Below are 26446 nucleotides of genomic sequence, written 5' to 3'. Positions count from 1 at the left end.
AGCTCCGGCTGTACAGCCAACTGGGGAGTGAACCAGTGGATGGAAGACCTCTCTCTCTGCCTCTCCTTCTCTCTCTGTGTAACTCTGACTTTCAAATAAATAAATAAATAACTCTTTTTTGTTTGTTTGTTTAGAGAGAGAGACAGAGAGAAAGGCTTTCCTTCCATTGGTTCACCCCCCCCAAATGGCTGCTACAGCCATCCAAAGCAGGACTCAAGCACTTGGGCCATCCTCACTGTCTTCCTGGGCCACAGCAGAGAGCTGGACTGAAAGAGAAGCAACAGGGACAGAACTGGCACCCCAACCAGGACTAGAACCCAGAGTGCTGGTGTCGCAGGTGGAGGATTAGCCTAATGAGCTGTGGCACTGGCCAATAAATAACTCTTAAAAAAAGAATGATCTGTGATTCAACACACGACCCTGTCCTGGCAAGGGAGGAAGTACAGGCCCTTCCCTCTCTGGCACCCCCTTAACCATGACTTTGGGAAAGTTACTTATCTCTGTGACCTTAACTTCTCACCTTCATGAGGAAGGAGAAGGGATTTAAGTAGAATTTGGGCTCCTTCTGACTTGGAATCTGGCCTCTGCCAATGTGTCCCAAATTGATCAACACCAGTGAGAACACTCTGAGAGTTCCAGAAGAGAAGCCTCTGGTTCTCTTTATTGGACTGCTTTCCCATGAGGGTGTGGTGGCTGTGGCAGTGAAGAGAGCCCTGCAGGTCAGTCAAGCCCTCACTGGGACTAGGAGGTCAGCCCCAGCTCACTGGGTAGGTGAGGTATGGCACTGGTACAATGGGGTCTGGTTCTATGCAGAGCTGTGACCTCCTCAAGGGATGCTCAGCCTCCCAGAGGCTCCACTCATTGTGGGGGCACTATTAATTTTTTTAATTTATTTAAAAATTTTTTTTATTTGACAGGTAGAGTTAGAGAGAGAGAGAGAGAGAGAGAGAGAGAAAGGTCTTCCTTCCGTTGGTTCACCCCCAAAATGGCCGCTAGGGCCAGCGCTGCTCCCACCTGAAGCCAGGAGCCAGGTGCTTCTTCCTGGTCTCCCATGCGGGTGCAGGGGCCCAAACACTTGGGCCATCCTCCACTGCCCTCCCAGGCCACAGCAGAGAGCTGGACTGGAAGAGGAGCAACTGGACTAGAACCTGGCACCCATATGGGATGCCGGCACCGCAAGGCGGAGGATTAACCAAGTGAGCCATGGCGCCAGCCTGTGGGAGCACTATTACCATTGCCATTGATACAAAGCCTGAGCCTCAGAGTGGTGGTCAGACTTATTAAAGGTCACCCTGTCTTGCTGACCCTGATTTAGGCCTTAACTCCCAAGCCATTTGCTCTCTTTTCCTTTCTGATGCTGGCCCCACTTCTTGGAGACGGGTAGGAGGTGGGGAGTGTGTCCTGTAGCAACAGCAGCTCTGGCAACTCTGATACATGCAGGTGAAAGCCGGCAAGAGATTGCTATCTGTACAGATTCTCTCCACCAATGCCAGCTAAGGGCCCAGAGGGAAGGAGGTTTGGGAGGAAGCTAAGGAGCCTGGGTAGGCTACGGGAGGAAAACAGCAGAAGAGACCAGGGCAAGGTAAAAGCAGAAGAGGAAGTGTGGTAGATCTTGGTAGGATTTGTTTTCTCCTCCTGTGTGTGGGGGAGGGGCAGGAAGGGAGGAAGGAGGAGGAAGAGAAGATATCTTTGGCTTGAGCAAATGGGCAAAGGCCCTTTTAATCTCAAGGCTTCACTTTCTTGAGACAAATCAGTTCCCTGCTTCATCTGTTCAGTGAATGCAATCTTCTGTACATCAAAGTGGCCTGGAGTGAGGCACCTGTGTTATCAGCAGGATGGCTCAGATGCATCAGTGCAAGCCTCTGTTGCCAAGAACATTCCAGGAGCCTGATGTTGCGATGGGCACCACCTGGCCCATGTGTCATCTTCATACCATCCCTGCCTCTAACCCTCGGAGCCAATCTCCCAATAAACATTTCTGCCTTCACTCTGTTTTCACTCCCCCGAATCACTGAGCAGCCTCTCTCTACTTCTCGGTGGTGAGAGTCACCTCTTTCCCATGCCTATTTCAAGCTTCCATCTGCTGAACCTTCTTAAGAATTTCAGGGGTTTTTCCTTCTTCTAGAACAATGTCATTCATGCCCTATGGGACTGTGTATCCTTGAGGATCTCACTCCAGACTAACTCTCTGCAGGTGATCACCCCTCTGGTCAAGCTGGTCACTAAATACTCCTTTCTCTTCATAGTCACACAGTCTGGCCACTAGCCAGAAACCATTATCCAGAAACAGATCGGGAGGCAGATGTAAGAGGTTCCAGGCAATCAGGAGGCCAGGCAGTTCCATCAGTCAGGGCCCTGTAGAAGTCAGAGAGCTTCATGATGAAGGGTGGAGAGGCAGAGTTCTCCATCCAAAAAATGGGTGCATCAGAGAATGGGGAGCAAATAGAAGTTCGTGGCTTCCAAGAGCTGAGATTCTGTTGCCAGAAGTCACTGGCAGCAGATGCTAGGGTTGCTGATCACACTTTCTACTGGCTGTTTTTCTGATGAGACTTGATTTATCCCCTAGTCTTTCTTCCCAAGCAGTTCATCTGTTTCCAATGGGTCCCCAGACAAAAGCAAATTTGAGCAAATGAAGAGACATTTCAAGTTCTTGGGTGGAGTGACTCAACATCATGAGGATGTCCATTAGTGACAATTCAGTGTGGAAGTGTAATGTGATCCCAGTAAAAACAGCAACAGAATCCTCCCCATCCACCTGTGTGGGAGCTGGACAGGTTGATTCTAAAGCTTCTGCATAAAAACAAACAAACAAACAAAAACCACATGAAATAGCCAAGAACCCTCTGAAAAAGAAGATGAAGAGAGTGGGATGGCTCTAGCTCTCCTGGATATTAAAGCAGCTATGGAGTCTGTCTAATAAAAGCACCATGGGATTGCTGCAAGGCCAATGGAACTGAAGACAAAGTGCAGAAATAAATGGAATAATATAAGGAAAAAGAATACCATGAATGTGGCATGTTTAAAAGGGAAAATATTGGCTTTTCAATAAACAAGGAAATTAACATCATTGAGAAAATATAAGACTCATTTCAAACTCTTGATGGAACAGAGATCTAAATGAAGACATGAAGCCACAAATAAGCCAGAAAAAAACCAGTTAAATGTCTCAACTAACTTATTTATGACTTAAAATCTAAGTTTTAATAAAGGAGAAGATTGATAAATTTAACTAGGGAGACACAGAGAAACTCTTCATGGCAAAAACACACCAGAAGCAATGTCAAAAGATAAGGGATGAGTTGGGAGTACAGTTCTATCATGTACCACAGATAAAAGGCTTACAGCCCTAATGGACACAGAGTTCCAAAAACTGACATGGAAAAAAAAAATAGACAAAGATTGAGCAAAAACTGTGATCGTAAAAGATAAAGATGAAAGAAGCTTAATCACACTCCTGTTAGAAAAATGATAATCATAACCATGCTAAGGAAATAGCTCACATACCAAATTAGCAAAAATCTAAAAGTCTAATGATGGGGTGGGAGTTTGGCCTAGCAGTCAAGACTCAGGTGTCCCACACTGGAGTCTGTGTCCCACACTGGGTTTGATTCCTACTCCAGCTCCTGAATCCACTTTCCTGGTAAAACAGACCCTGAGAGGCAGCAGTCATGGCTCAATAACTGGGTTCCTCACACCCATAAGAGACTTTGAGCTCCTGGCACCCAGTTTTGGCTTTGGCCCAGCTCTGGTCATTTCTAGGCATTTGAGAGTGAACCAGCAAATCAGGGTGAACCCCTGCCCCTCTCAAATAAACAATTTTTTTTAACAATTTTAAAGAAAAGGTCTAATGACTGTTTTGGAGACTCCAAGGTAACAGTCATGCTTTGCTTGCAAAATGCTACACTGTTTGTTAACTGCAATTATCTAATAAAATTATTTGGATTTATGGGACCTAGCAGTCTCACTTCTAGACCCTATGCTGAAGAAGATACACCTTCAATTATGTACATGTGCAATATCTGCAATTGTTTATTGCAGCTCTAGGCAATACCAAATGGAAAACCCTTAATGTCTAATAGTGGGGCACTGGTTAAATAAATTTTAGAAAGATCTTCCATTGGTTCACCTCCCAAAATGGCCACCACAGCCAGAGCTACGCCGATCCGAAGCCAGGAGCCAGATGCTTCTTCCTGGTCTCCCATGGGGTGCAGGGCCCAAGCACTCAGGCCATCCTCCACTGCACTCCCTGGCCACAGCAGAGAGCTGGCCTGGAAGAGGGGCAACCGGGACAGAATCCGGCGCCCCAACCGGGACTAGAACCTGGTGTGCCAGCGCCGCAAGGCGGAGGATTAGCCTAGTGAGCCGTGGCACTGGCCTAGTACAATTTCAAAGGGGAAAAAAAATAACTTGGCAATCAGATTGACATTCAATTACCAGGTGGGGACAAAAAAAACATCAAAAGACCTCATTTACAATTCTCCATCCCGTCTGCCCTGCTAAGGGTGGGAGAGCTAACTTGTTTTCACAGTAAGCTGTGAGGTCTGGAAGAGCTCCCTTGCTATTCTCATGGTAAAATTGGAGATTCCAAAGGAAGGAGGGCAGCCTGTTTGTTCTTGCTAAAGAAGGAAGCAAATATTTTACACCCCAAATTCCACTGGGGTCCCCTGAATATCTGTTAACCCATCTGACTCCTCACATTCCCACCTCCCGAAGATGGAAACCCTAACATCTGTTAGGGGAGATTGAGTGATGATCATTCTGAATGCCATTTATTTATTTATTTTATTATTATTATTATTATTTTTATTTTTGACAGACAGAGTAGACTGTGAGAGAGAGAGACAGAGAGAAAGGTCTTCCTTTTGCCGTTGGTTCACCCTCCAATGGCCGCCGCGGCTGGCGCGCTGCTGCTGGCGCACCGCGCTGATCCTATGGCAGGAGCCAGGTTCTTATCCTGGTCTCCCATGGGGTGCAGGGCCCAAGCACTTGGGCCATCCTCCACTGCACTCCCTGGCCACAGTAGAGGGCTGGCCTGGAAGAGGGGCAACCGGGACAGAATCTGGTGCCCCGACCGGGACTAGAACCCAGTGTGCCAGCGCCGCAAGGCGGAGGATTAGCCTAGTGAGCCGCGGTGCCGGCCGCCATTTATTTTTAAAACATAGAACACATAAAAATCCACTAGTCCATAAAAATGAAACAACAAAAGAAACCAAAGCATTCACCAACATTTGGAAGTAACTATTTCATCAACCGTTTAACTACTAATTTTTTTAAAAATTAAATGAATTGGAAGTTTAAAAAATGAACTGTTTATTCTGACATTTTGGGGTGAGGGGAATTGAAGATCTTCCTTAATTTTCTCAGAAGAAAGCTAGCTAATAAAAAATAGAATGAATAACAGTATTAGAATATCCCCATTTTGTAACCCCAAATAAATAACCAATTAAGGCAAGGATCATATGCTAATCAGTAGGTGAAACTTTATTAGGGAGCGTCAGGTCCCCATGATATCACAGGTGTCAAAGTCTCAACCCAGAGGCTGCTGGCTAATTGCAAAACTGATCTTCTTGGAGCTGAGATCTCACTGCAATTAAAGTGGTGACCAAATTAAGATAGTGTAATGAAGGTCCCGACCAACTTCAGCATTATCCACACGGCTTCCTGATTTCGATACAAAACCAAGTACAGCTCACCTTTGAAGTATACTTGCCACAGATGTTTAATCTCCATCTAATCAACGGGTAGACCTGACTTCCAGCATTTAAGGAGTAAACATGTAACTAATATCTGAACGAGGGCGCTTGGAGGAGGGAGAGGGGACTCAATGCAGTTATGCCAGGACCTCAGATGTCAGTGGGCAGGAGACAACAACCTGGAATGTAAAGTCCTGCTCCATTTGCAGGAAATAAATGGAGTAGAGGAAGAAGCTGGACAGCATCAAGAGGAAACAAGTTTTCAAAACTCAGATATTGGAATTCTGAGACAATCACTTGGTCTTCTAAAAGGAGAAAAAGAGGAAAAAATGCAAACTTCCACAGCCATCACAGAGCACAGTATGGAGGTGCCTCAAAAATCTAAAAAGAGATCTATCTACCACATGACCCAGCTCTCTCTCTGCTAGGATAGGCATATCAAAGAGGGACCCACATTCCCACCTTCCCAGCAGCACTGTTCACAATAGGCAAGATTCAGAATCAACCTAGGTGTCCATCAACAGATGAATGGATAGAGAAAATGTGGTACAGACACAGCGGGTTAAAGCCCTGGCCTGAAGCACCAGTATCCTGTATGGGTGCCCGGTCTACTCCTGGCTGCTCCTCTTCCAATCCAGCTCACTGCTATGGCCTGGGAAAGTAGTAGAAGATGGCCCAAGTCCTTGGGCCCCTGCACCCACATGGGAGACCTGGAAGAATCTCCTGGCTCCTGGCTTCAGATTACCACAGCTCCAGCCATGGCAGCCATCTGGGGAGTGAACCAGTGGATGGAAGACCTCTCTCTCTGTCTGTATCTCTCTCTGTAACTCTGTCTTTCAAATAAATAAAATAAATCTTAAAAAAAAAAAAAAACCTCTGGGTGGAGCGTAGGCATGCACATAGTTGTAAAAATTAAAAAAACAGAAAATGTGGTACAAATACACAATGGTCTACTACTCTGTCCCCAAAAAAGAATGAAATCCTGACATTCGCAGCAAAATGATAACATTTGTGGTCAAGATGCATTGAATCAGAACAAGGAAGCAGATTGTTTATAAGAAAAAAATGTGTACATGCTTTCCTATTAATTATTAGCCAAAGAGTTAGGATCTCCAGCCTCAGGTTATCCTAGTGGAAGAATTCAAATTTCCTCTTTAGAAATGGCCGATCAAGAGATGACGGACTAGAAATGGAATGCGAGAATGACTGGATGATTATCATCCTCCCAGACCATGACTGCCTGACCCCTAGTATTTCCCCTTTCTGCTCTGTGATAAACAGGAGGACCTTGGGTATAAACTGCAACAAATACGTAGAGAAAGCCATTTATATAAGGAGATCTTTGTAGATGATCTACAAGATGACTATATAAACAGATTCTCCAACAAGTAAATGTCTAATACTCCAACAGAAAAGTGAGCAAAGACCATGAGAAGTCAATCATAATAGAAGAAGTTCAAATGGTGGATAAATGTAAAAACGAGCCTCAATCTCACTAAACCAAAGACACACAAACTAAAGCAAGATGCCAACTTAAACTATCAAAGCCAACTTTTGAAAAGTGACAATATTCAAGTTTGTTGAGCGCATTGTTGAATGGGTACTCTTGCTGATGATAAGAGTACAATTTGATAGAAACTTGCTACAATGCAGTTTGGTAATGTATATCAGGATAAAATGCTCATGTCCTTTAAAAAAGTGTAAAATTTTAGAATTTCTTCTAAATGTAGTTATTTACAACTATGCAGAATTAGAAATGATTTAAACATCCAGTAATTAATAACTTCATAAATTATGATAATCCATAAAATGGAATGTTCTACAACCATTAAAAACCGTGTTTTCAAATAATCTATAATGACATGGGAAAATTTTCACAATGGCAAAAATACAAGTAGGACTTAAAATCATCTATGCAGTATGATTTATAATTCTGCACGTAAGACACAAACACAAAAACACACTATTCTCTTAGGAGTAACTATCTTTGGGTGATTGTCATATCTACTTTAAAAATGTTTGGTGGGGGCTGGCGCTGTGGCACAGTAGGTTAATCCTCTGCCTGTGGCGCTGGCATCCCATATGGGCACTAGTTCTAGTCCCAGCTGCTCCTCATCTAATCCAGCTCTCTGCTATGGCCTGGGAAAGCAGTGGAAGATGGCCCAAGTCCTTGGGCCCCTGCACCTGTGTGGGAGAATGGAGGAGACTCCCGGCTCCTGGCTTCGGATGGGCTCAGCTCTGGCCATTGTGGGCATTTGGGGAGTGAACTAGCGGACAGAAGACCTCTCTCTGTGTCTCTACCTCTCATTGTCTGTAACTCTACCTCTCAAATAAATATATAAAAAAAAATTTTTTTGACAGGCAGAGTGGACAGTGAGAGAGAGACAGAGAGAAAGGTCTTCCTTTGCCGTTGGTTCACCCTCCAATGGCCGCCGTGGCCGGCGCACCGCGCTGATCCGATGGCAGGAGCCAGGTGCTTATCCTGGTCTCCCATGGGGTGCAGGGCCCAAGCACTTGGGCCATCCTCCACTGCACTCCCTGGCCACAGCAGAGAGCTGGCCTGGAAGAGGGGCAACTGGGACAGAATCCGGCGCCCCGACTGGGACTAGAACCCGGTGTGCCAGCGCCGCAAGGTGGAGGATTAGCCTAGTGAGCCGCGGCGCCGGCCCGAAAATCTTAAAAAAATGTTTGGTGCAGTGGTTAAGACATTGCTTGGGAGGCCAGCATTGTGGCATAAATAGGTTGAGCTGTAGCCTGCGATGTCAGCATCCCACGTGGGCGCAGGTTCAAATCCCAACTGTTGCACTTCTGATCCAGCTCCCTGCTAATGTGCAGTGGAGGATGGTCCAAGTGCTTGGGCCCCTGCACCCATATGGGAGACCTGGAAGAAGCTCCTGGCTCCTGGCTTTGGCCTGGCCCAGCCCAGGTTGTTAAGACCATTTGAGGAGTGAGCCAGGGGATGGAAGATCTCTCTTTCCCCTTCTCTAATTCTACCTTTCAAATAAATAAAATAAAAATATTTTTCTTAAAAAAATAAGGACATCACTTGAAAGGCCCACATCCCATATCACAGTGCTTGGGGTCAAGGCCTGGCTCCACTTCCAATTCTAACTTTCTGCTAACGCTCATCCCATGGAGAAGCAGGTCATAGCTACATATACAGTTGATGTTTGTAAGTCAGGTCACAGATCCCATCATAGAAAGGTGTACAAGAGTTGAATGAAGCCTTCTAAGACGTATGTCTTTGCGGATGTAATTAACTTTATGATCTCAATTTGCAATCATCTTGGATTGAGTAGGAGGACTCCAACCCCAACAGAGGTCCATATAAGAGACACACAAAGCAGAGGCACAGAGAGAAGAGAGGAGGCCATGCAAAGGCACAGGCTGAGCTTGGAGAAATGCTGCCAGCAAACAAGGTGTGCTGTGAACCTTCAGGGCCAGAAGAGAGTGAGGAGGACTCTTCCCGGGAGCCTTGGGAGGCAGCAGGCCCTGCTGACGCCTGATTTTGGACTTGCGGCATGATCTGCTCACGAACATCAGGCGCCATCCCTGGAAGAAGGGAGAGAAGGCTGCTGGGCAGAGCTCCAAGGGGCACGCCATGGTTTGCAAAGCAGTGCCTCACGCACAGAGCCGGTCTCCCCTGACCCAACCCAAGGCCTCTGTATCCTTGATCTCAGACAAGAGGCATGTGGCTGTGGGCCAGTGAGGCTCCTGTTGAGTGGGGTGAGACGGGTGGACTCTCATGCAAGACTTCTTCCCCTTGGGTGGGACAGCGCCTCCTCCACCCTCTCCTCCCCCAGGCCTGGGTTTTGCTGCTCCCAGATTGGTCCTCACTTAAATGAAACACACATTTCTGCATTGCGTAGGTTCCTGAGATCTTTCAGTGAATCTAAATTCTTTGTTTCTTTGCAAGGTTCCTGGGCAAGTGGAAGAGGCACATTCAAACAGGGATTACAAAATGATGAGAAGGTGCTGCACGGAGAGCTGGCAGAGGGGTTGGAAACAGGGAGAGCTCCTGGGAGAGGAGGGCCTGGGAGAGGAGGACCTGAGCGCTGGGCCTGCACACAGGCAGGGAGCACCGCGTGCGGTCGATGGGCACCAAGGAGAGGCCGTGTCCTGCGCTGTCCTCCTCCTCTTCCCACCATGTTCCGGACACCTCAGGAAGACTCCAATTCTCTCTTGCTCTCCATTCCAGTACCAAGACTAAGGACAGAGCCCAAACATGGCAGTCACACAGAAGCCCTGCCTGGCGCTCCCTTGCATGGCGAGGGACGAACACGGAGGCTCTCAGCTGAGCATTCACAGTCCAGGCCGAGAGAACGAGCCACAGGTGCCCCCGCAGCTCCTCGCTGAAATCCTTCCCTCTCCAAGCAGAGACATGCAATGCACCCAGGTGCCCTGTCAGCTCTCCCCGCGGGAGGCTGCACGCGCATGACCGCAGAACTGGGTTCTATCCTCACTGCCACGCGGACATTTTCACGAGAGGCTTCTGAGCCTGGGGACCAAAGTCCCATTCATAGCATTGCTTCTGTGGGAAAAAGAGCTTTCAAGTGCTGATGACCAACTTACAAGTAAATGACTGAACTCAACTGCTTTTAAGCAATGAGCTTCCTGAGCTTCCTGTAATGTTTTGCACACTTCACTGCTAAAGGCTAGTGTGTGTGTGTGTGTGTGTGTGTGTGTGTGTTTAAATTTCTAAATATGGGTGCCAGGTGTTGCATTTTCAGACTGACCAAGTGTGACTGTTTTTTTCTCTCGCTCTTTCTCTCTCTTAAAGCAACAGAACCATTTCTTCAGTGAAAGAAATGGCTGAAGCCAAAAAAATAAAAACATTAATACTGAAAATTTAAGGGGAAAGGCTACATTTATTTACACAATATAAGAAAAGAGGGTAGAAGAGAACAGGAGGGAGGGAGAGACGTAGAAAGATTATTTAACAGGTACTAAGTGCCAGTTGGATTGCTGTTCTCCTGCACAGGAGGGTGACCATAGTTGATAACGTATACCTCTTTTTAAAACACTAAAGGAAGTAATTTGAATGTTTTCACATGCCAAAATGTTAAGCGTTTGAGGAGGCAGATACATTTACCCTGAGTGGACAATACGCAATGTATACATGTGTCGAAACATCACACGGTACCACAAAAATAGGCACTTACAGTTGTGTGTCAGTTAAAAATGTCAGATTACAAAAAAAGCAAAGAGGCTGATGGATGGTTTTAAGCTGATTCTTACGGGTGGAGGCACGCCCCCAAACACAGGCAGAGACAAGCCAGCAAAGCCACCTGCACACCTGTGTTTTACTTTGAGTCTGGTCACCCGAAGGGATTGTCACAACGAGGTTTCTAGGCTGCTTCAAAGCAAGGCCTGACAAACAAAAAATGGAAAAACCACGCAGAGAAGCGAGCACACAGTCCTTCTCCCCCGTAAATCAGTACCATCAGATAATGCACACATCAGAAGGGGGTGGCCATCCGACTGCTTTTGCATAGAGAGAAGAGTAGGGGCTCAACACCTGAATTTTTCACCTCCCACCCCCGATTCCTCTTTCTTTCTCTTCTGCACCCTCCACTGCTCTTCTCTCCTCCGTCTCTTTATTCCTCTCTCACTTCCTCTAACTATAGGGCCTGTATGACATGATTAGAGTTAATGCTCCTGAACCAAAGAAAGTGATTTAACTGTAATATTTTTCTTCCTTTCAAAACCATATTTATTGTTGCTCATTCAAGGTTCACGTTCTTTGATTCTTTAGAAAGTTTGTGGGAACAGAATTAAAAGACAAGTTTATTTTGGTATAAGAAGATTTTGAAATCCACGGACAGAGGAGTTTTCCAAAAGATTCATGGAAATGCATATTAGGAAAAACCTATGCATGTACAAAATCGTTTGCACCCAAATAAATATATCTGTTATTTCCACTTTCCATAAACTTTTTGAAGTATCCTTCTACGTTGCCATGGTGAAGCATTTTTCCCTATACTCACTGGTGTCTAGCTTTCTAGATACCTAGTTGGTATTTTTTTTTTTTTTTTTGACAGGCAAAGTTAGACAGTGAGAGAGAGAGACAGAGAGAAAGGTCTTCCTTCCGTTGGTTCACCCCCCAAATGGCCACTCCTGGCTTCAAAGCCAGGAGCCAGGTGCTTCCTCCTGGTCTCCCATGCAGGTGCAGGGCCCAAGCACTTGGGCCATCCTCCACTGCCTTCCCGGGCCACAGCAGAGAGCTGGACTGGAAGAGGAGCAACCGGGACAGAACCGGCGCCCCCAACCGGGACTAGAATCCGGGGTGCCGGCGCCACAGACGGAGGATTAGCCAAGTGAGCTGTGGCACCGGCCGTGGTATTTTTTTAAATACTGGCAATTATCAGACTTCTTTAAAAAACTTGCTTATGTTCTGGAACAAAGTCCAGAATTTTCTAGTGAGCAGAATTGGCTACCTATTTTGTGGAATCCAGTGAAAAATAAACATGAGGCCCTTTGTACAAAATCCATTATGAGTTTCAACACGGGTGACTACAGAACATCGAAGCTGAGTGTTGGGCTCTTCTAAGTGCAGGGTGCTGGGTAACGGCACAGGTGCCACACCCATGGAGCTGGCCCTGCCTGTGGGTTTTCACTAATGGCAGAACATATGCACAGATGCTTGTGTGATTCTCTAGGCTGATACAGACTTAATCAAAAACGCATGTTGAAAATTAAATAATATGACCACCCCCAACCACATATGCAAACATCCTGAGGTAGTTTTCCCATATATTTCATGAGAAGTCACTTCTTTACAATGACTGGCATAGACAAACTACTGTTTTTTTACTGTGTCACTCATTACAGCACCTTGACCAAACTAATGACTAGGTTGTTTTGAGTGACCTGCTTTCTAATTTCTAGAATAAAATATGCTCCAAATGTGTTCACCGTGGAAGGGATTTTGAGCCTGCCTTGGTCTGGGGCTGGAAGTGTTTGCACCAATGTAGGTGGAGGGGCTCTCCCACTGGAAGACCTGGCCAGGAGCAGCCACCTGTAACAGGTGACAGCCACACTGACAGAAGGGCTGACAAAGCCAGGCTCACAGCTGAGAGAACACCAGAGAACAGGTTTCTCTGGTTCCAACAAATTAAATCATGGTCATGTTTTTCCCTTCACTGAGTATCCCACACTTGCGAACCAGTGGGGGCTTTACATTTTCCTGGTCCTTCTGCTGGCCCCAGGGACCCCCTCTGTCAGCCCCAATCCAGTGTCCTTGTCCTCTGTCCTCCTGGGCACCTCATCCTCCCCTTGTGATAATGATGTCATCGTCCCATGTCCTTTCTTGTCAACTCAGCAGACTAATAATGGCTGTTTCTTCTGCCAGACTTCCGTTGGGCTTGTGTGGGGAGGGACGTTGGTTGCTGGTATGGGGAAGAGTGATTATCTGGGTTCCAGTTGCACCTCCTCTGGCCAAACACTCGGCTACAGATTAATGTATAAAACAGAAGCATCTGGATATTTTCTAGGAAATATTACATGCAGAATTACACGATGGCAAACAGCTGCCTTCGTTCTCCCTGCAGCTTTCCCTTTTTCATACACCTGCTAGACTGGATCACTCTCCTGGGTGCTGATTCACGCCCTCCCCCCAAACTGAGTGGATGAGGCTAACTTTCCAATCACCTCTTCCCTCACCCCCCACCTCCCTCATTCAGATGCTTTCAGAAAACAGGTGAAAAACAGAAAACTCAGAATACTACCCATCTCCAAAGAAGCTGGAAAGATTTCAAGAACACTGAAATACTCAAAAATCTAGAAATGTGTTGCATAAGGTAACTAGCAATGCTGAATTGCCTTGTACAAATTCAAATAGCAACCACTGTGTCTGCAGCCCTTTCTAGTGCATAGGCTCTTCTCCATCCATGACTGCACTTGAACTTCACAGCTTCCCATGGCATAGATGCTATTGTTAGGTCCATTTCACAGAGGAGAAAACTGAGGCACAAGAGCAGTTCCATGACTTGCCCGCAATTAGTCAACATGAGAATGAAGTCAGGTTTCCTGAATTGTGAGCCCATGTGCTTTCCACTCTCCCACACAGCTATTTGTTGATCTCAATTTTCAGCTCAATGCACATTTATTTCTTCTTTTTCCAAATGACAGGAGACATCATTCAGAAAGAGCTGAGAATCTAGAGTCCTCCTGCTGCCAAATTTGGAAGTTACTGACCTTCATTTATTTTTTTCAAAACCTACGTTGGTTTCAAATCATAGCTTATTAAAGAAAGAATCTAGGACAAGTAGGAAGCTACTTAGAGGAAGAGAAACTTGGATCCAACAGCTCACTGGGTCCATAAAAATAAATTCCAGTGGATTAAAGATTTAAATGTGAAAAATAAAAGCATAACACACAACAAAAAAAGAATATGCACTCTCCCCTCTATGACGCATTTAAATCTCTCTCAGCATAACACTAAACAGAGAAAACATAAACAAGACTGATGTATATGGCCGTCTTGAAAAAAAATCTACATGTTTAAAAAGCACCACCATGGCCGGCGCCGCGGCTCACTAGGCTAATCCTCCGCCTAGCGGCGCCGGCACACCGGGTTCTAGTCCCGGTTGGGGCGCCGGATTCTGTCCCGGTTGCCCCTCTTCCAGGCCAGCTCTCTGCTGTGGCCAGGGAGTGCAGTGGAGGATGGCCCGGGTGCTTGGGCCCTGCATCCCATGGGAGACCAGGAAAAGCACCTGGCTCCTGACTCCTGCCATCGGATCAGCGCGGTGCGCCAGCCGCAGCGCGCTGGCCGCGGCGGCCATTGGAGGGTGAACCAACGGCAAAAAGGAAGACCTTTCCCTCTGTCTCTCTCTCTCACTGTCCACTCTGCCTGTCAAAAAAAAATAAATAAATAAAAAAATAAAAAATAAAAAGCACCACCATTTACCAACTCAAAAATCAGACAACACATTGGAGCAAGTATTTGAAATGTACGTACAATAAGAGAACTACTTTTGTAATACATGAGCAAGCTCCACAGATCAGTAAGAAAACCACAACATACCCAACAGAAAAACAGGCAAAGGATACAAATGGACTGTCTATAGAAACAGATGAGAGTCCCTCACTCATATTAAAAGAAAACACCACCGAGCCATCTTCCACATACCACCTTTGCAACAATCCAACGTCTGATAACACTCCGTGGGTTAAGAGTAGGAAAAAATGGGCCCATCCACCTCTCTGGAAGGTAATCTGAGTGGCAGTTGGCTCGTCCCCCACGGAGAGCAATTTGTTGGTTGGTAATGCCCACGAAACTTTGACCTACAGAGGGAGGACTTAGCAAACTACCTGTCATCCAAATGCCATCAAGTGTCAATATGGAAACCGGGCTGGACTCCCAACCACATGCTCTTTGCACAGCCCCAGAGCTGGAGGACCACGAGGCCAGAGCAGCCTCTACCTAAAGAGATGCTCAGGGGCCGGCATATGGGGCAGCAGGTTAAGCTGCTGCTTGGGACACCGGCATCCCGTGTCGGAAAGCCAGCTGGAGTCCTGGCTCCCTGCTTCCCACCCAGCTTCCTGTACACGCACCTGGGAAGGCAGCGGATGAAGGCCCCAGTACTTGGGTCCCTGCTACGCACATGTGAGACCTGGATAGAGTTTCCAGCTTGCTTTAGCCTGGCCCAGTCCAGGCTGTTGCAGGCATTTGGGAGTGAACCCACAGAGAGAAGACTTCTCACTCCCTCTTCTTCTTCCCTCTTTCTCCCTCTCCCTTTTCACTCTGCCTTTCAAATCCATCAATAAATCTTTTAAAAAAACAGATACTCAGAGAGCCCATGAGTGTAGTAACACTTTAGTTTTTTTAAAGAGGCTATTTTTTAGAGCAGTTTCAGGTTCATGGCAAACCTGAGATTTCCTAGATCTCCCTTGCCCCACACACGACACACACTTAGCTTCCCCTGTTATCAACACCCCCACCAGGGAAGCACCATTGCTACAACTGATGAACCTATGCTGTCATCATCGCCCAAGTTCATAGTTCACACCAGGACTCATGCTGGTGTTTTCCCGTGTTGTTCTCCAGTTTGGACCTTTGCATAACACAGCAGTTTTCCTTGCCTTAAGAATCCTCTGTGCTTTATCTATTCAGCCCCAACCCTTTGATTTTCATGATAAACTTGAGAAAAGGTATTTACTAGGAGGAAACTGTGGATCAGAGAGGTTAAGTTTCTTGCCCAAGGCCACGCAGCTGCTAAGGGTCACAGCCGGGCTCAGCGATCTGTAGGTTCCTATAGCTCTGCTGCCTTCGGTGGCCGCCTCTGCCCTGTTAGTGCTGCCGTCTAGGACCTGTGTGCTGTGAGGCTGCTTCTGGAAACGCGCAGGCCAGGTGAATGCCTGACATGGCCCTGATGCTGCCCCATGCAGACAGAATTCGGGAAGGCTAAAGGGAAGAACACGGACATCTGGAATAAAGTGGTTTATCCACAATCACACACTTGAGACTTTTCTCCAGGAGGGGTTTTGCTTTACCACCCAGAGACCTCTAAAGATAGGAAATACTGACACCAAATGGTATATGTCAGGATTTGCTCCGAGGAGCTGCTATCCCTACTCTGTCCCCACAACGCCAGAGCACGCCTAGTGCTGCCCGCTCACTGCTGCCTGGTTTCCATGCCCAAGTTCACACTGCCTGGATCTACAGCGTGTGGAAGTGTGGATACACACACAGAGGCACACAGAGTGGGTGTGTGCAAATGTGTACTTATAGACTCATACATCAGGGTGCAAGATCTCGCCCCTTGCCTACGTGTACAGGGAAAATGGGAGCTTTGTTGTTTTGTCTAATAAGAGAGCTGATTTTCTTTCCTCTTGCTGGAATGTGGGGGAAAGAACTGAAGTTTAGGCCCATCTAACCATTTCAGGTCAATCCAGTCATTTCAATGTTTCTTTAGGTAACTTGGTTTCTTCTGCTCCAAACCTCGGGACATGTACCGTCTTTCTGCCCTGCCCCACTCCCTCTAGATGGTGCCTGTGCCTATGGGAGAAGCAGGTGCTGTTTGTCCTTGTGGCACTGGGGAGCACTGTCTTGCAGAACAGCCAACGAAGGGGACCTAGCACTCAAATGAGAGACAATTCCTCCTTCTGTTGCCCCGCCTACTGCTGCTTGGTAGGTGCTGGAGGCTGCAAGTTGTCCAGAAAATGGAGGAAAATTTTCCACCAAGTAAAAGAAACTATTTCATTTACCAAACACAAATGTCAATAGGGAGTAGGGAGGAGCCTTTGCCGCTGCACATTTTTTATTTTTGCTTTATAAGAAGGCGGATGAATAGCTATTCATATCAGCCACTCTCCGCAGATATCTACACCAGTGGTTTCTATCTAAGCCACACTCAACAAATATTCCATACCACCAGTTTCTGACAGCACCCCCACACCCTCTGGCTTCTGGCTTCTGTTAGTGCAAGGGTGGAGGTTGGCCACTGATATTTTGATACTAGATTCACAGGTGGCAAGAGAAGCTGTAAGTAGAGAGCAAACATGTATGTAGCAATGTATACAGGTAACAAGCAAGTAGCTGTTCCTGTTCTTGTTTTTTAACCAGTGCTGGGGACTGCATCCCTACCCTCTATATTCACATGCTGAACGGCGGCCCCCAGTGTGAGGGTCTCAGGAGGTGAGGTCTCTGGGAGGAGGTTAGGGCCTGAGGGTGGAGCCCTCATGATTGGGATTAGTGACCTGATAGAAGAGACTGGAGAGATCTCCCTCCCTCCCTCTGCGAGGACACAGCAAGAAGGCAGCAGTCTGCAAACCAAGAGAAGAGCTCTCCCCAGGAGCCTACTGAGCTGACGTCTCGGACTTGCCAGACTCTAGGACTGTGAGAAATAACTGTTTATTGCTTAAAGCACCTAAGGCACGGGGTTTCTTTTACAGCAGCCTCATCTGACTTAGACACCCGTGGTGACCCAGGGGACTCTTCAGGGAGTTTCCCTCTGGACCCGCTGCCTCCTCCTACGGTGTCCTGGTTCTCTTCCCCTTTCCTCCCTGGGCCGTCTTCTCAAGCTGTCTGAGGCAAAGCCCTCCTTCAGCAGGAAGTCCCTTCTGCCCAGCTGAGACTTGCGAGCAGAATGTAGGTCACTTCTTCCGAGACTCTATATAACCTGCTGCCTAAGGAAGATCTTGAAAGGCGCCGGGTTCTTTGCTGCCATAGTTGCACATAGCTTCTGCGAGTTAACACATTTTGGCTAAGCAGAATCACACTGCTGATCACTTAACTGTAAGCTACACTCTTCTCTGCACAATTTAGAACACTGGGTAGGGGATTTTCTGATATTTTACAAGAGTAAATAATTGGTCACAAACCTTTATATTAAAAAGGTGACCATGTTGAAAGTGAGTCCCTGTTCCCCACCTCCAAGTTATTCTCTTTGCAGAACACATCTTTAAAATAAACATCTCAAATGCGTTGCACTGAGCCCTGACTTTGGGACCATATGCACCACGTGAGATGGTTTCTGTGGGGCCGTTGAACCCCCTTTTCCTCCCAGGTGGTGATGAAAGACTTCCACTTCCTGGCAAGGAATAAGAGAGGGTTTGGCAGCATCCCCAGCAAAACCGGCTTCAGAGAAATGGTTTGGCACAAACACTTGTGGGCCCGAGTGCTCCCTGTCTATGCCTTAGGGTATGTCATTGACAGAATTCCACAGGTGTCTCTGCCTATAAGGAGAAATGGCGCTCTTTTTCTTTTTTAAAACATTTTATATATTTATTTAGATTTATTTTGGAGGGGGGAGAGAGAGAATTTTCCATGCACTTGTTCATTCTCCTAATACCAAAACAGCAAGGCTGAGCCAGCTGGAAGCCAGGAGCCTGAAACTCCATCCAGGTCTTCCACATGGATAGCAGGGACCTCAGACATTTAAGCCATCATCTGCTGCCTTCCAGCAGGCACAACGGCAGGGAGCTGGATCAGAAGCAGAGGCAGGACTCAAACTCATGTACTCCAACAGGAGATGTGGGCACCCCGGGAGGTGGCTTAACTGCTGCGTCACAACCCTCACCCCAGAAATAGTGTTTGTGAGCCTTTAATTTGGGACTGTTATCTGTACATAAGGACTGTGCTAAGTCCTCCAGGTTACACAAAAGAGGATTGCAATCCAGCGGGCAGATGAGCCACACTTCTCTATAGAAACAAAGGTATTTGGGAGAAGGGCGGTTATAAAGGCGGAAGCTTTAGAGGTGTGTTCTTAAAGTGAGTTCCCTGGGAAGCAGGCACTGAGATGGGATCTTCATACCCTTGGGACCCACACCTATGGGGAACGATGGGAGCCGACTGGGCAGGGGGACGAGGTGAGCCACGAGACAATCCCTCCCTGGCTGGAGTCCATCTCTCTCACAGGATGCTCTGGCGCGGGGTGGCCCTGCAGCGTAGTCTACTTTGAGACAAGCTGGCCTGACTGCCATCTTCCCCATCGCTCATCAGCAAGTGGATGTGGCTGCCCCCAGGGAGGGACCTGACCTTGGGCAGGATGGCTGTCTTTGTCAGTGAGCCCTCAGCTCCCAACGCTCCCAGTATTAAAGGGCACCAATGCCTCGAAAGGAGGTTCTTGGTGGCACCCCACAGTACCCACTCTAGGGGTATCAGAGACCTTGATGGTGAACATTTATGATGGGGTGGGGTCCAACGCTAACGCCCTAGGAGTAATCAGGGAACTGGCAATATATTATTATCAGCCTCTGGTTGCTCCTTATTTCACTGTGACCCAGAGATATAAACATTCCTATAGCATAAAACTCCTCCCATGAAACCCACTGGAGAATGAGCCAGTCTACAGGCTCTTTTCAACCCATGAAGACTAAATAACTTTCAAGTCGGGTTTGATTTTACGATCTTGGTTATGACCCTATTCCTTTCTAATTCATCCTCTAGGTGATTATGAGGTTCTCTTTTAAAACTTGTTGGTGATTTACCTCCTTGGCCTGGCATGTTTATACCTGCTGTCCATTCACACTGCTTTTCTTCTCGTCCAGGTCTTTGCTGAAATGTCACCTCCTCAGGAAAACTTCTTAGATTAACTCAGCTCAAATTGTTACCCGGCTCCGTCGCCACGCATGCTAAGCACTGTATTTATCTCCAGAGCACCTCTGACCACCTGGCTTACTCTGGCTTATCCAATAATCGTGTATGCCATCTGTTTCCTTGTAATGTAATGTAAATCCCACGTGGGCAGGGATGGTCTGCTTCACTTGCTCTGTAATCTTACTGCCTAGAGCCAAACCTGTGAGATGGAAGACCCACAACAAACACCTGTTGATGACTGAGCAGCGGCCCGTTCCGGCCTTCATCAGCTCTGTCCTGGGTATCTGTGTAGCATCCCAGCTGGAGTGGCAGCATCAGGTCTCCGCGCTCCAAGGCTCCTTCACCCCTTTCCAGACCCTCATGCACAGCACTACCAGCCTCATCTCCTGGGGTGCTGCGTTGGCTCTGCCACTGTCCTTCTAGAAACTCTCACGGCTCCTGGTGCTCTCCCAGGTCTGGTGCCGATGTCACTTTGCTGTCTCCTGTGACCTACCTTCACCTTTCTGCCCACTTTTCCAGGACCCTGAAAGGCCCCATCCTCCATGAGGGCGACCCTTCCCCGCCCTCCCTCTGCTGACCTAACAGAGCAGAAGCGGGGCAAGTTAGCCATCTCCCAGGGTGTTCCAAACAGTGAGTGTGACGATAAATGCTAAAGCATGCCACAGAGCCAAACATCTTCCTAGAGCACCTTCACGACTAGCATGTCATCAATAGCATCATGTCATCGGCTTCACAATTAAATTATACATGTCCTGAAGCTCGGCGCTAAAGAATCAAGTCATACTCTCCAGGTTACCAGGAAGAAAGCTGTGCGAGTGACTCAGGAGGTGTGTGTGTGCCAGCCAGCACCAGCTAACAAGCACCGATGGTTAAATGTTCCAGAACATTGCAAGCCAGCTGTTAAACACTTATGCACACTCCTCCAGCTATCCAACCCCATGCTTATTTTTCGGACTGTTCCTTATCCAGAGGGGATGGAGATGTGCTAGTCACTGCACAAACACTATCAGGTAAGACCAAGAGAGTTGGAGGGGTCTGGGGACAGAGGTGAAGGAGCAGTTTTGGGGGTGAGGGTGGGTGGTTCTGTTGTAGGCATTTTGAATATGATTCCCCACTAGGATGTAATGGGGCCACTGAACCAGAGAGTGCAACAGGCTATAAAGTCCTGGAAGACATGGAGTACAGGTAGGGCTGTGGGGCCTCCCGCACCCCGGTACGTAGGGGCTGACACGCTCCCTCCCTATAGCCAATGATCCAGAGCACAGCCAGTCACCAGGGCCTGCTACCTCACTTTAGGCTCTGCCCCCATTCTCTTTGGTTGTCTTAATCTACATCTTGCTATCTCCTAATTGCTTCTCTCCTCTGCCCTCTCCGATTCACCCTCTTCATTACTTCCTGATGAATTTTCTGAAGGCGCCATTTGATCATGTTCTGACTTTGTTCAGTCACTTTCCACAGCTTTCGATTATTTGCAAATAAAATCCCAGCTCTCTCTTGGGGCTGGCATTGTGGCTCAGTGGGTTAAACTGCCACCTGCAATGTTAGCATCCCATATTGGAGCAACGGTTCAAGTCCCAGCTGCTTGGCTTCTGAACCAGTTTCCTGTTAATGCACCTAGGAACGCAACCGAAAATGGCCCAAGTACCTGACACCCACATGGGAGACCCAGGTGAGGTTCTGGGCTCCTGATTTCAGTCTGGACTACCCCTGACTGTTACAGCCATTTGGAGAGTGAACCAGCAGATGGAAGATCTCTCTTTCTCTCTATATATATATATCTCTCTCTCCCTCTCCACCTTTCTGTGTCACTCCACCTTTCCAATAAGTAAAATAAATCTCAAAAAAATTTTTCCAAGCTTTGCTAATCAAACTTTCCCTTAAGGCAAATATCTGAACCTGAACTTCTTATGCCTGATACCATTTGTACACAGCTGGCCTTGAGTAACTGCTTTTGAATAGAGACTAGAAATCACGAAGAAGCTGCTGTGTCCATCAGTTCCCATGTCCTAGTTATCCTTTCTCACCATACAGGTGGAGGAGGAACCCCAAGTTATAGCCAGGCCATTGAGTTATCTACTTAGCAAGACACCCAGGATACACAGCTACTGATTGTTCTCAAAGGCAAATTTTCGTCACTCAAGAAAGCCTGCAAGTGTCCCTGAGGGAGCGGCTCTAATCTCCTAAAGACATTTGCTGCCGAGAACGAAACACAGCTGCTCAGGCGCCACAGGAAGCTGGTGCTCAGTAAAAACCAAAGCAAAACAAGCCCCTGCCCGCACGCTGGAACATGGCAGAGTTCCCAGGTCTACCCCTTGAATGAGGAGTTGAAACATGGGATTCGATATTAAAAAATAAATAAATAAATAAAGCTGCCAGAAACAGAAGTTTTCTCTCTCAAACCGACTTCTTCCAAAAAGAACAATAACAAGACTCCCAGGTACAAAAATAATGCTTGTGGATGGGACGAGGCCCACTTCTTCACTGCAACCTCCTCCTCTCGTTCCCCCGTAGAGCCCTCTAAGAGTGATCATGTGGATGCGAACACGGCTCCAAATCGGGGGGACCAGCAGTCCACTAGGAAACACTGCAACTGCACAGGCTCTGAGAGCAGTGGCTGCTAACAAGCAGGGCTGCCCTTCGTCTCCTCACAGCTGTTATCCCCTTCCCTGGGCAGGAACACTGGTCACATTGGCCGGCACACAAGGGTGGCAGGTTGCAGGTAAGGATGGAACCCAGCACCCACAGAGGGTCAGGTGGGAAAGTGTGATGTCGTCTTACTCATCACTTACAATGCTGTGAAGGCAGCCCTATGATTGCCATTTTATACACATTGCCCAAGCCTGCACACCTGGCACATGCCAGGCGGCTCAGGCTTGTGTCACTCCAGAGCCATCAATATCCTCGATTCAGCAGGGTGCTGTATGTGTTCCACAAAACAAACCAAAAAAAAAAATGCACACAACTGGCCTTTGTATAGAGTTTCATAATTCTCAAGGCGCTTCATGAGTGTGACTAAATTTAATTCCTGAAATGGCAATGAGACTTCAGAGTTCTCAGACCCTTTTTAAGGTGAGGCTGAAGAGTTTCCCTTTTCCCTTTACCAAGCCAAGCCAATGGCTTCACCTCCTTAAGTGTAGTCCCAGCATGGGTCATATGATGCCATAGGAAAGGACCCTCGGCAGCATAAAAGGGGACTTAGACGCCACAAACTCTGCCCTTTAGAGTCACCTTCAGTAAGTTGTCTAAGCCAGGTAGAGGAACGAGACCCTTCCTTTGCTCGACACAGGAGTCCTACTCCTGAGTCTCGCCTGGCAGTAAGACATGGCTTTTCCATGGAATACAGAGGTGCTGGTCCACTGGCCCTGTGCATGCTGTAGTTACCAGAAAACATATTCAACTGCTGTTTAGCTTATTTGGAGCAACCGTTCTGCCTTTGAATTACAAAGCTTTTCACTAAGGCTGCACACTGTCAACTCAAGGGAATTTTTTTTTTTAATGATTTGTTTCCTTGGCTGCAAAGATAATTCATGCCTATTGTAGAGCACTTGTAAAAGACAGAAAAGCACAAAGACAAAAACAGAACTTGTGTACAAACCCAACAACCTGAGAGCCTTGATTATAATGTTAGCCTTGCTGTACATCTTTCTGATCTTGTCAAAATTGGTGTCATGTAGAAACTGCTATTATGTAAACTGATTTTATAAGTAGTAGACTATGAACATTTAATCTCATTGTTTAAAATACAACATAATTCGGGTGGTCATATGGTGTCTGTCATACTTTATAGTGCCTTGTTATTAGACTTCCAAGTGGGTTCTGGGCCTTGCCTGTACAGGTGATGTTGTAATGAACACCATGGAACATATATTTCTACATATTTCTCCTCCCCCAAACAATGGACATGTTGGGACAGGGGCTTTGGACATCTTAAAGATCTCCTCATGCTCTTGCCAACTTTCCCTTTAGAGTCAGAAGCCTGACTCCCTCGACACTTCAGCAAGTACTTGTCCAACAGCTGTTTAACACTCTCCTTGCCTGAAATACACCACCGCACAAAGCTGCTCTCTATGATCTTGGATAGTTACACAAGGGTTCTTCAAAAAGCTCATAGAAAATGAAATGGAAAGATTACTTTGATGCAAAATTTTTTAAACCCATGAATAGATTTTCATAATACATCTTTTAATTAATTTTTGAAGACCCCACCCCCATAGTAACTAAAAAGTTCTTCTGCAGGGAGCTGAAATCTAATAATCTCTAACAACCACCGGAATATTTCTGCCTTTGTTTTCCTAAGCAACACAGAGAGATTTGCAGATGCTTCAAGGTAGCTGTCACATCTCTCTCCCCCTGGTTTTGTGATGGGATGTTCATGTGTTTTCGGAGGTGGTGAAAGTGTCAAAGCATATGGCAGAGTGGTGAGCAGAGCTCGGACTTGTTATTGGGGAAGACTCCTTGGTGGTTAAGAACACAGGTTTTAAAAGCAGACAAATCTGAGTTTGAATCTTAGCTCAGTCATTTCCTAGTGTGGACCATTTATTAGCTCTGTAACCTTGAGCACACTGTGTAGACAGATGCTGATGGCAGCATTTGCTTGCTGGTGCTAATTTAAGGATTCAGTAGGCTAAAGCTTGTAGATGCTTGCCTTGGTTACAGAGTAGGTCTTCAGAAAATAGATCTATAAAGTGTGTTGAAGAAAGACAAGCTCAATTTTGCAATTGAATGATGAAAATATCTCTTATGGCAAAGATATTCATCTGAAGATCATGCCACCGCCGAAGATCTGTTTTAGGGCTATGTAACAGACTACTCTCAGGACAATCTTAGTCCACTGAACTAAAACTAAGCCCAAGTCTTTGGGCTCTGTACCCACGTGGGAGACCTGGATGGAGTTCCAGGCTCCTGGCTTCGGATCAGACCAGCCCTGGCTGTTGAGGCCATTTGAGGAGTGAACCAGAGGATGGAAGACCTCTCCCTCTCTAATTCTGCCTTTAAAATAAATAAATAAATCTTTTTAAAAGGGGGGGAATCAATAAATAAACACAAGAGGGGGCCTCAACTTATCTGTAAATAAATAAGTGACATGACAACCATGCTGCTTCCCTACCTTCTTCACAAGGTTATTCTGAGGAGCTGAGGAAACCCTGCATACAAAACAAAAGTTAATTTACGCTTTCACCAGGATCTCCATATTGGACAAAAGAACTGAACAGACATCAAAATTCCCCATGGCCTTGAGCAGGAAGCTGTGGCCGGGGCAGTGCTCATGGGGGCTTGCCTGGCCTCAGAGCCCGCGTGGGTGACATCAAAGCCCTCGCTGCAGGAGGGCGCGGCCCCCCTCACTTCTGGAGACACCGCCGGATGGCACAGCCAGAGCCAGCTGCAGCCTCTGCCCATGGATCCCCTACAAGCAGTGCATTTGGAGCCTCGGAAGAAGAGATCCCGGCAGATGGGTGCCTCGAGGACCTCCCTGCCTCAAGACGTCAAATTTCGAGATCTGGTCCTCTTCATTTTGGAGAAGAAAATGGGAACTACCCGCAGAGCGTTCCTCATGGAGCTGGCCCGCAGGAAAGGGTTCAGGGTTGAAAATGAGCTCAGGTAGGACACTGCCCATTCCACCTTGCACAGAAGGAGGGCCTCTGTGAGCAGCTTCTCTGAAACCCCAGAAACCTGTGTGCTTCTTCCATGTACAGAATAGGTGATGTTCCCACTGGGGGCCATATGCACAGTCTGAGAACAGATCTGAGCCCATCATTTAGGGAAATGACTGGGGACTGAATACATTAAATTGAAATTAGCTGGCACCAAATGATAAGGTAAAGACATTCTTCTTACTGTTATTATTATAATTATTATTATTCATTTTTACTATTATTATTTTGCCTTTCACTATTATGACATAAGGAGTTATCTAGGGATGATAAATGGAAAATCAGTCAAAAAATTTAATGTTGAAACCACTCAACTTCATTTTTTACCAAATTGAGCAAAATACCACTGAGTTCAATCAGAAAATGTCAGCTTTTTGAGGTAGAAAGAATGATTTGGTGGTTTGGCTCTTTCTCTAAATATCTGGTTGTGCTGAGGGGACCAGAGTCTGTGTTGGGCTAGGGTGAGTGACCAGTCAGCTCACAGGCACGCCAGTGTGGCTCTGATCGTGTCGCTCCAGGGAGCAGTACGAGAGAGAGAGGCTGGCTCAGGTGACCGATCTGTGCAGGGGCGGCTGGCGCCGTGGCAGAGTGATGATGCAGTCAGGGCCCAGGCCAGGAGGCGATGGAAGCCACCGCTGAACCACTTGGACTAGTTCATCACAAATCTACTCCCCTTAAACAGCAGTGATCTGGGTTGTTTTCTAACATCTAGATAAGCTCTTCACTAGTATCAAATAGATGAAGAGAAAACTAAACAAAATCCAGAAACAAATGTGCTGTGAACAGAGCTGCCGGGGGCTTGCAATGGAGAAACGGGATCCATGCAATGGGCTGTCAACCGTGTGAGGGAAAGACCCGTGACAGGCTCCTCCAGGAAACCAAGCACACTCAATGGGAAAAGACAGTTTGCTTTAAAGCTACAACTCACTAACATCTTCTGCTAAAAACAAAATCAGCTTTAAAGTGCTGGAGAGACTTATTTCAAAAGTCAATAATCAGACACGTTCTTTTTCACGGTATAATTCATAGTGACTTTTTTTATTTTCTAAATTCCCCTACTT

General features: G+C 46.8%; 2 protein-coding genes across 7 annotated transcripts in view; one reads left to right on the top strand and one right to left on the bottom strand.

The window, feature by feature from the left end:
- BLNK (B cell linker) overlaps window positions 1-26446 on the bottom strand; it is a 102481-nt gene that overhangs the window by 74847 nt on the left and 1188 nt on the right. The gene's annotated exons all lie outside the window — the stretch shown is intronic.
- DNTT (DNA nucleotidylexotransferase) overlaps window positions 25045-26446 on the top strand; it is a 31726-nt gene continuing 30324 nt past the window's right edge. For 2 of the 6 annotated variants that reach the window (XM_089314644.1, XM_070057485.2), the window contains exon 1: window positions 25046-25332. In XM_089314644.1, the coding sequence (XP_089170770.1) occupies window positions 25130-25332 (203 nt within the window). In that variant the 5' untranslated portion in view covers window positions 25046-25129. Of the gene's footprint in view, window positions 25333-25427; window positions 25551-26446 lie in introns of all 6 variants that reach the window. The other 4 variants (XM_089314645.1, XM_089314646.1, XM_002718550.5 and 1 more) reach the window with 4 other exon arrangements.

The sequence above is a fragment of the Oryctolagus cuniculus genome, chromosome 15 (assembly GCF_051225735.1).
Source record: "Oryctolagus cuniculus isolate XC-2025 breed Fujian yellow rabbit chromosome 15, ASM5122573v1, whole genome shotgun sequence".
Taxonomy (NCBI): domain Eukaryota; kingdom Metazoa; phylum Chordata; class Mammalia; order Lagomorpha; family Leporidae; genus Oryctolagus; species Oryctolagus cuniculus.
This window is presented reverse-complemented; position numbering and strand designations above follow the sequence as displayed.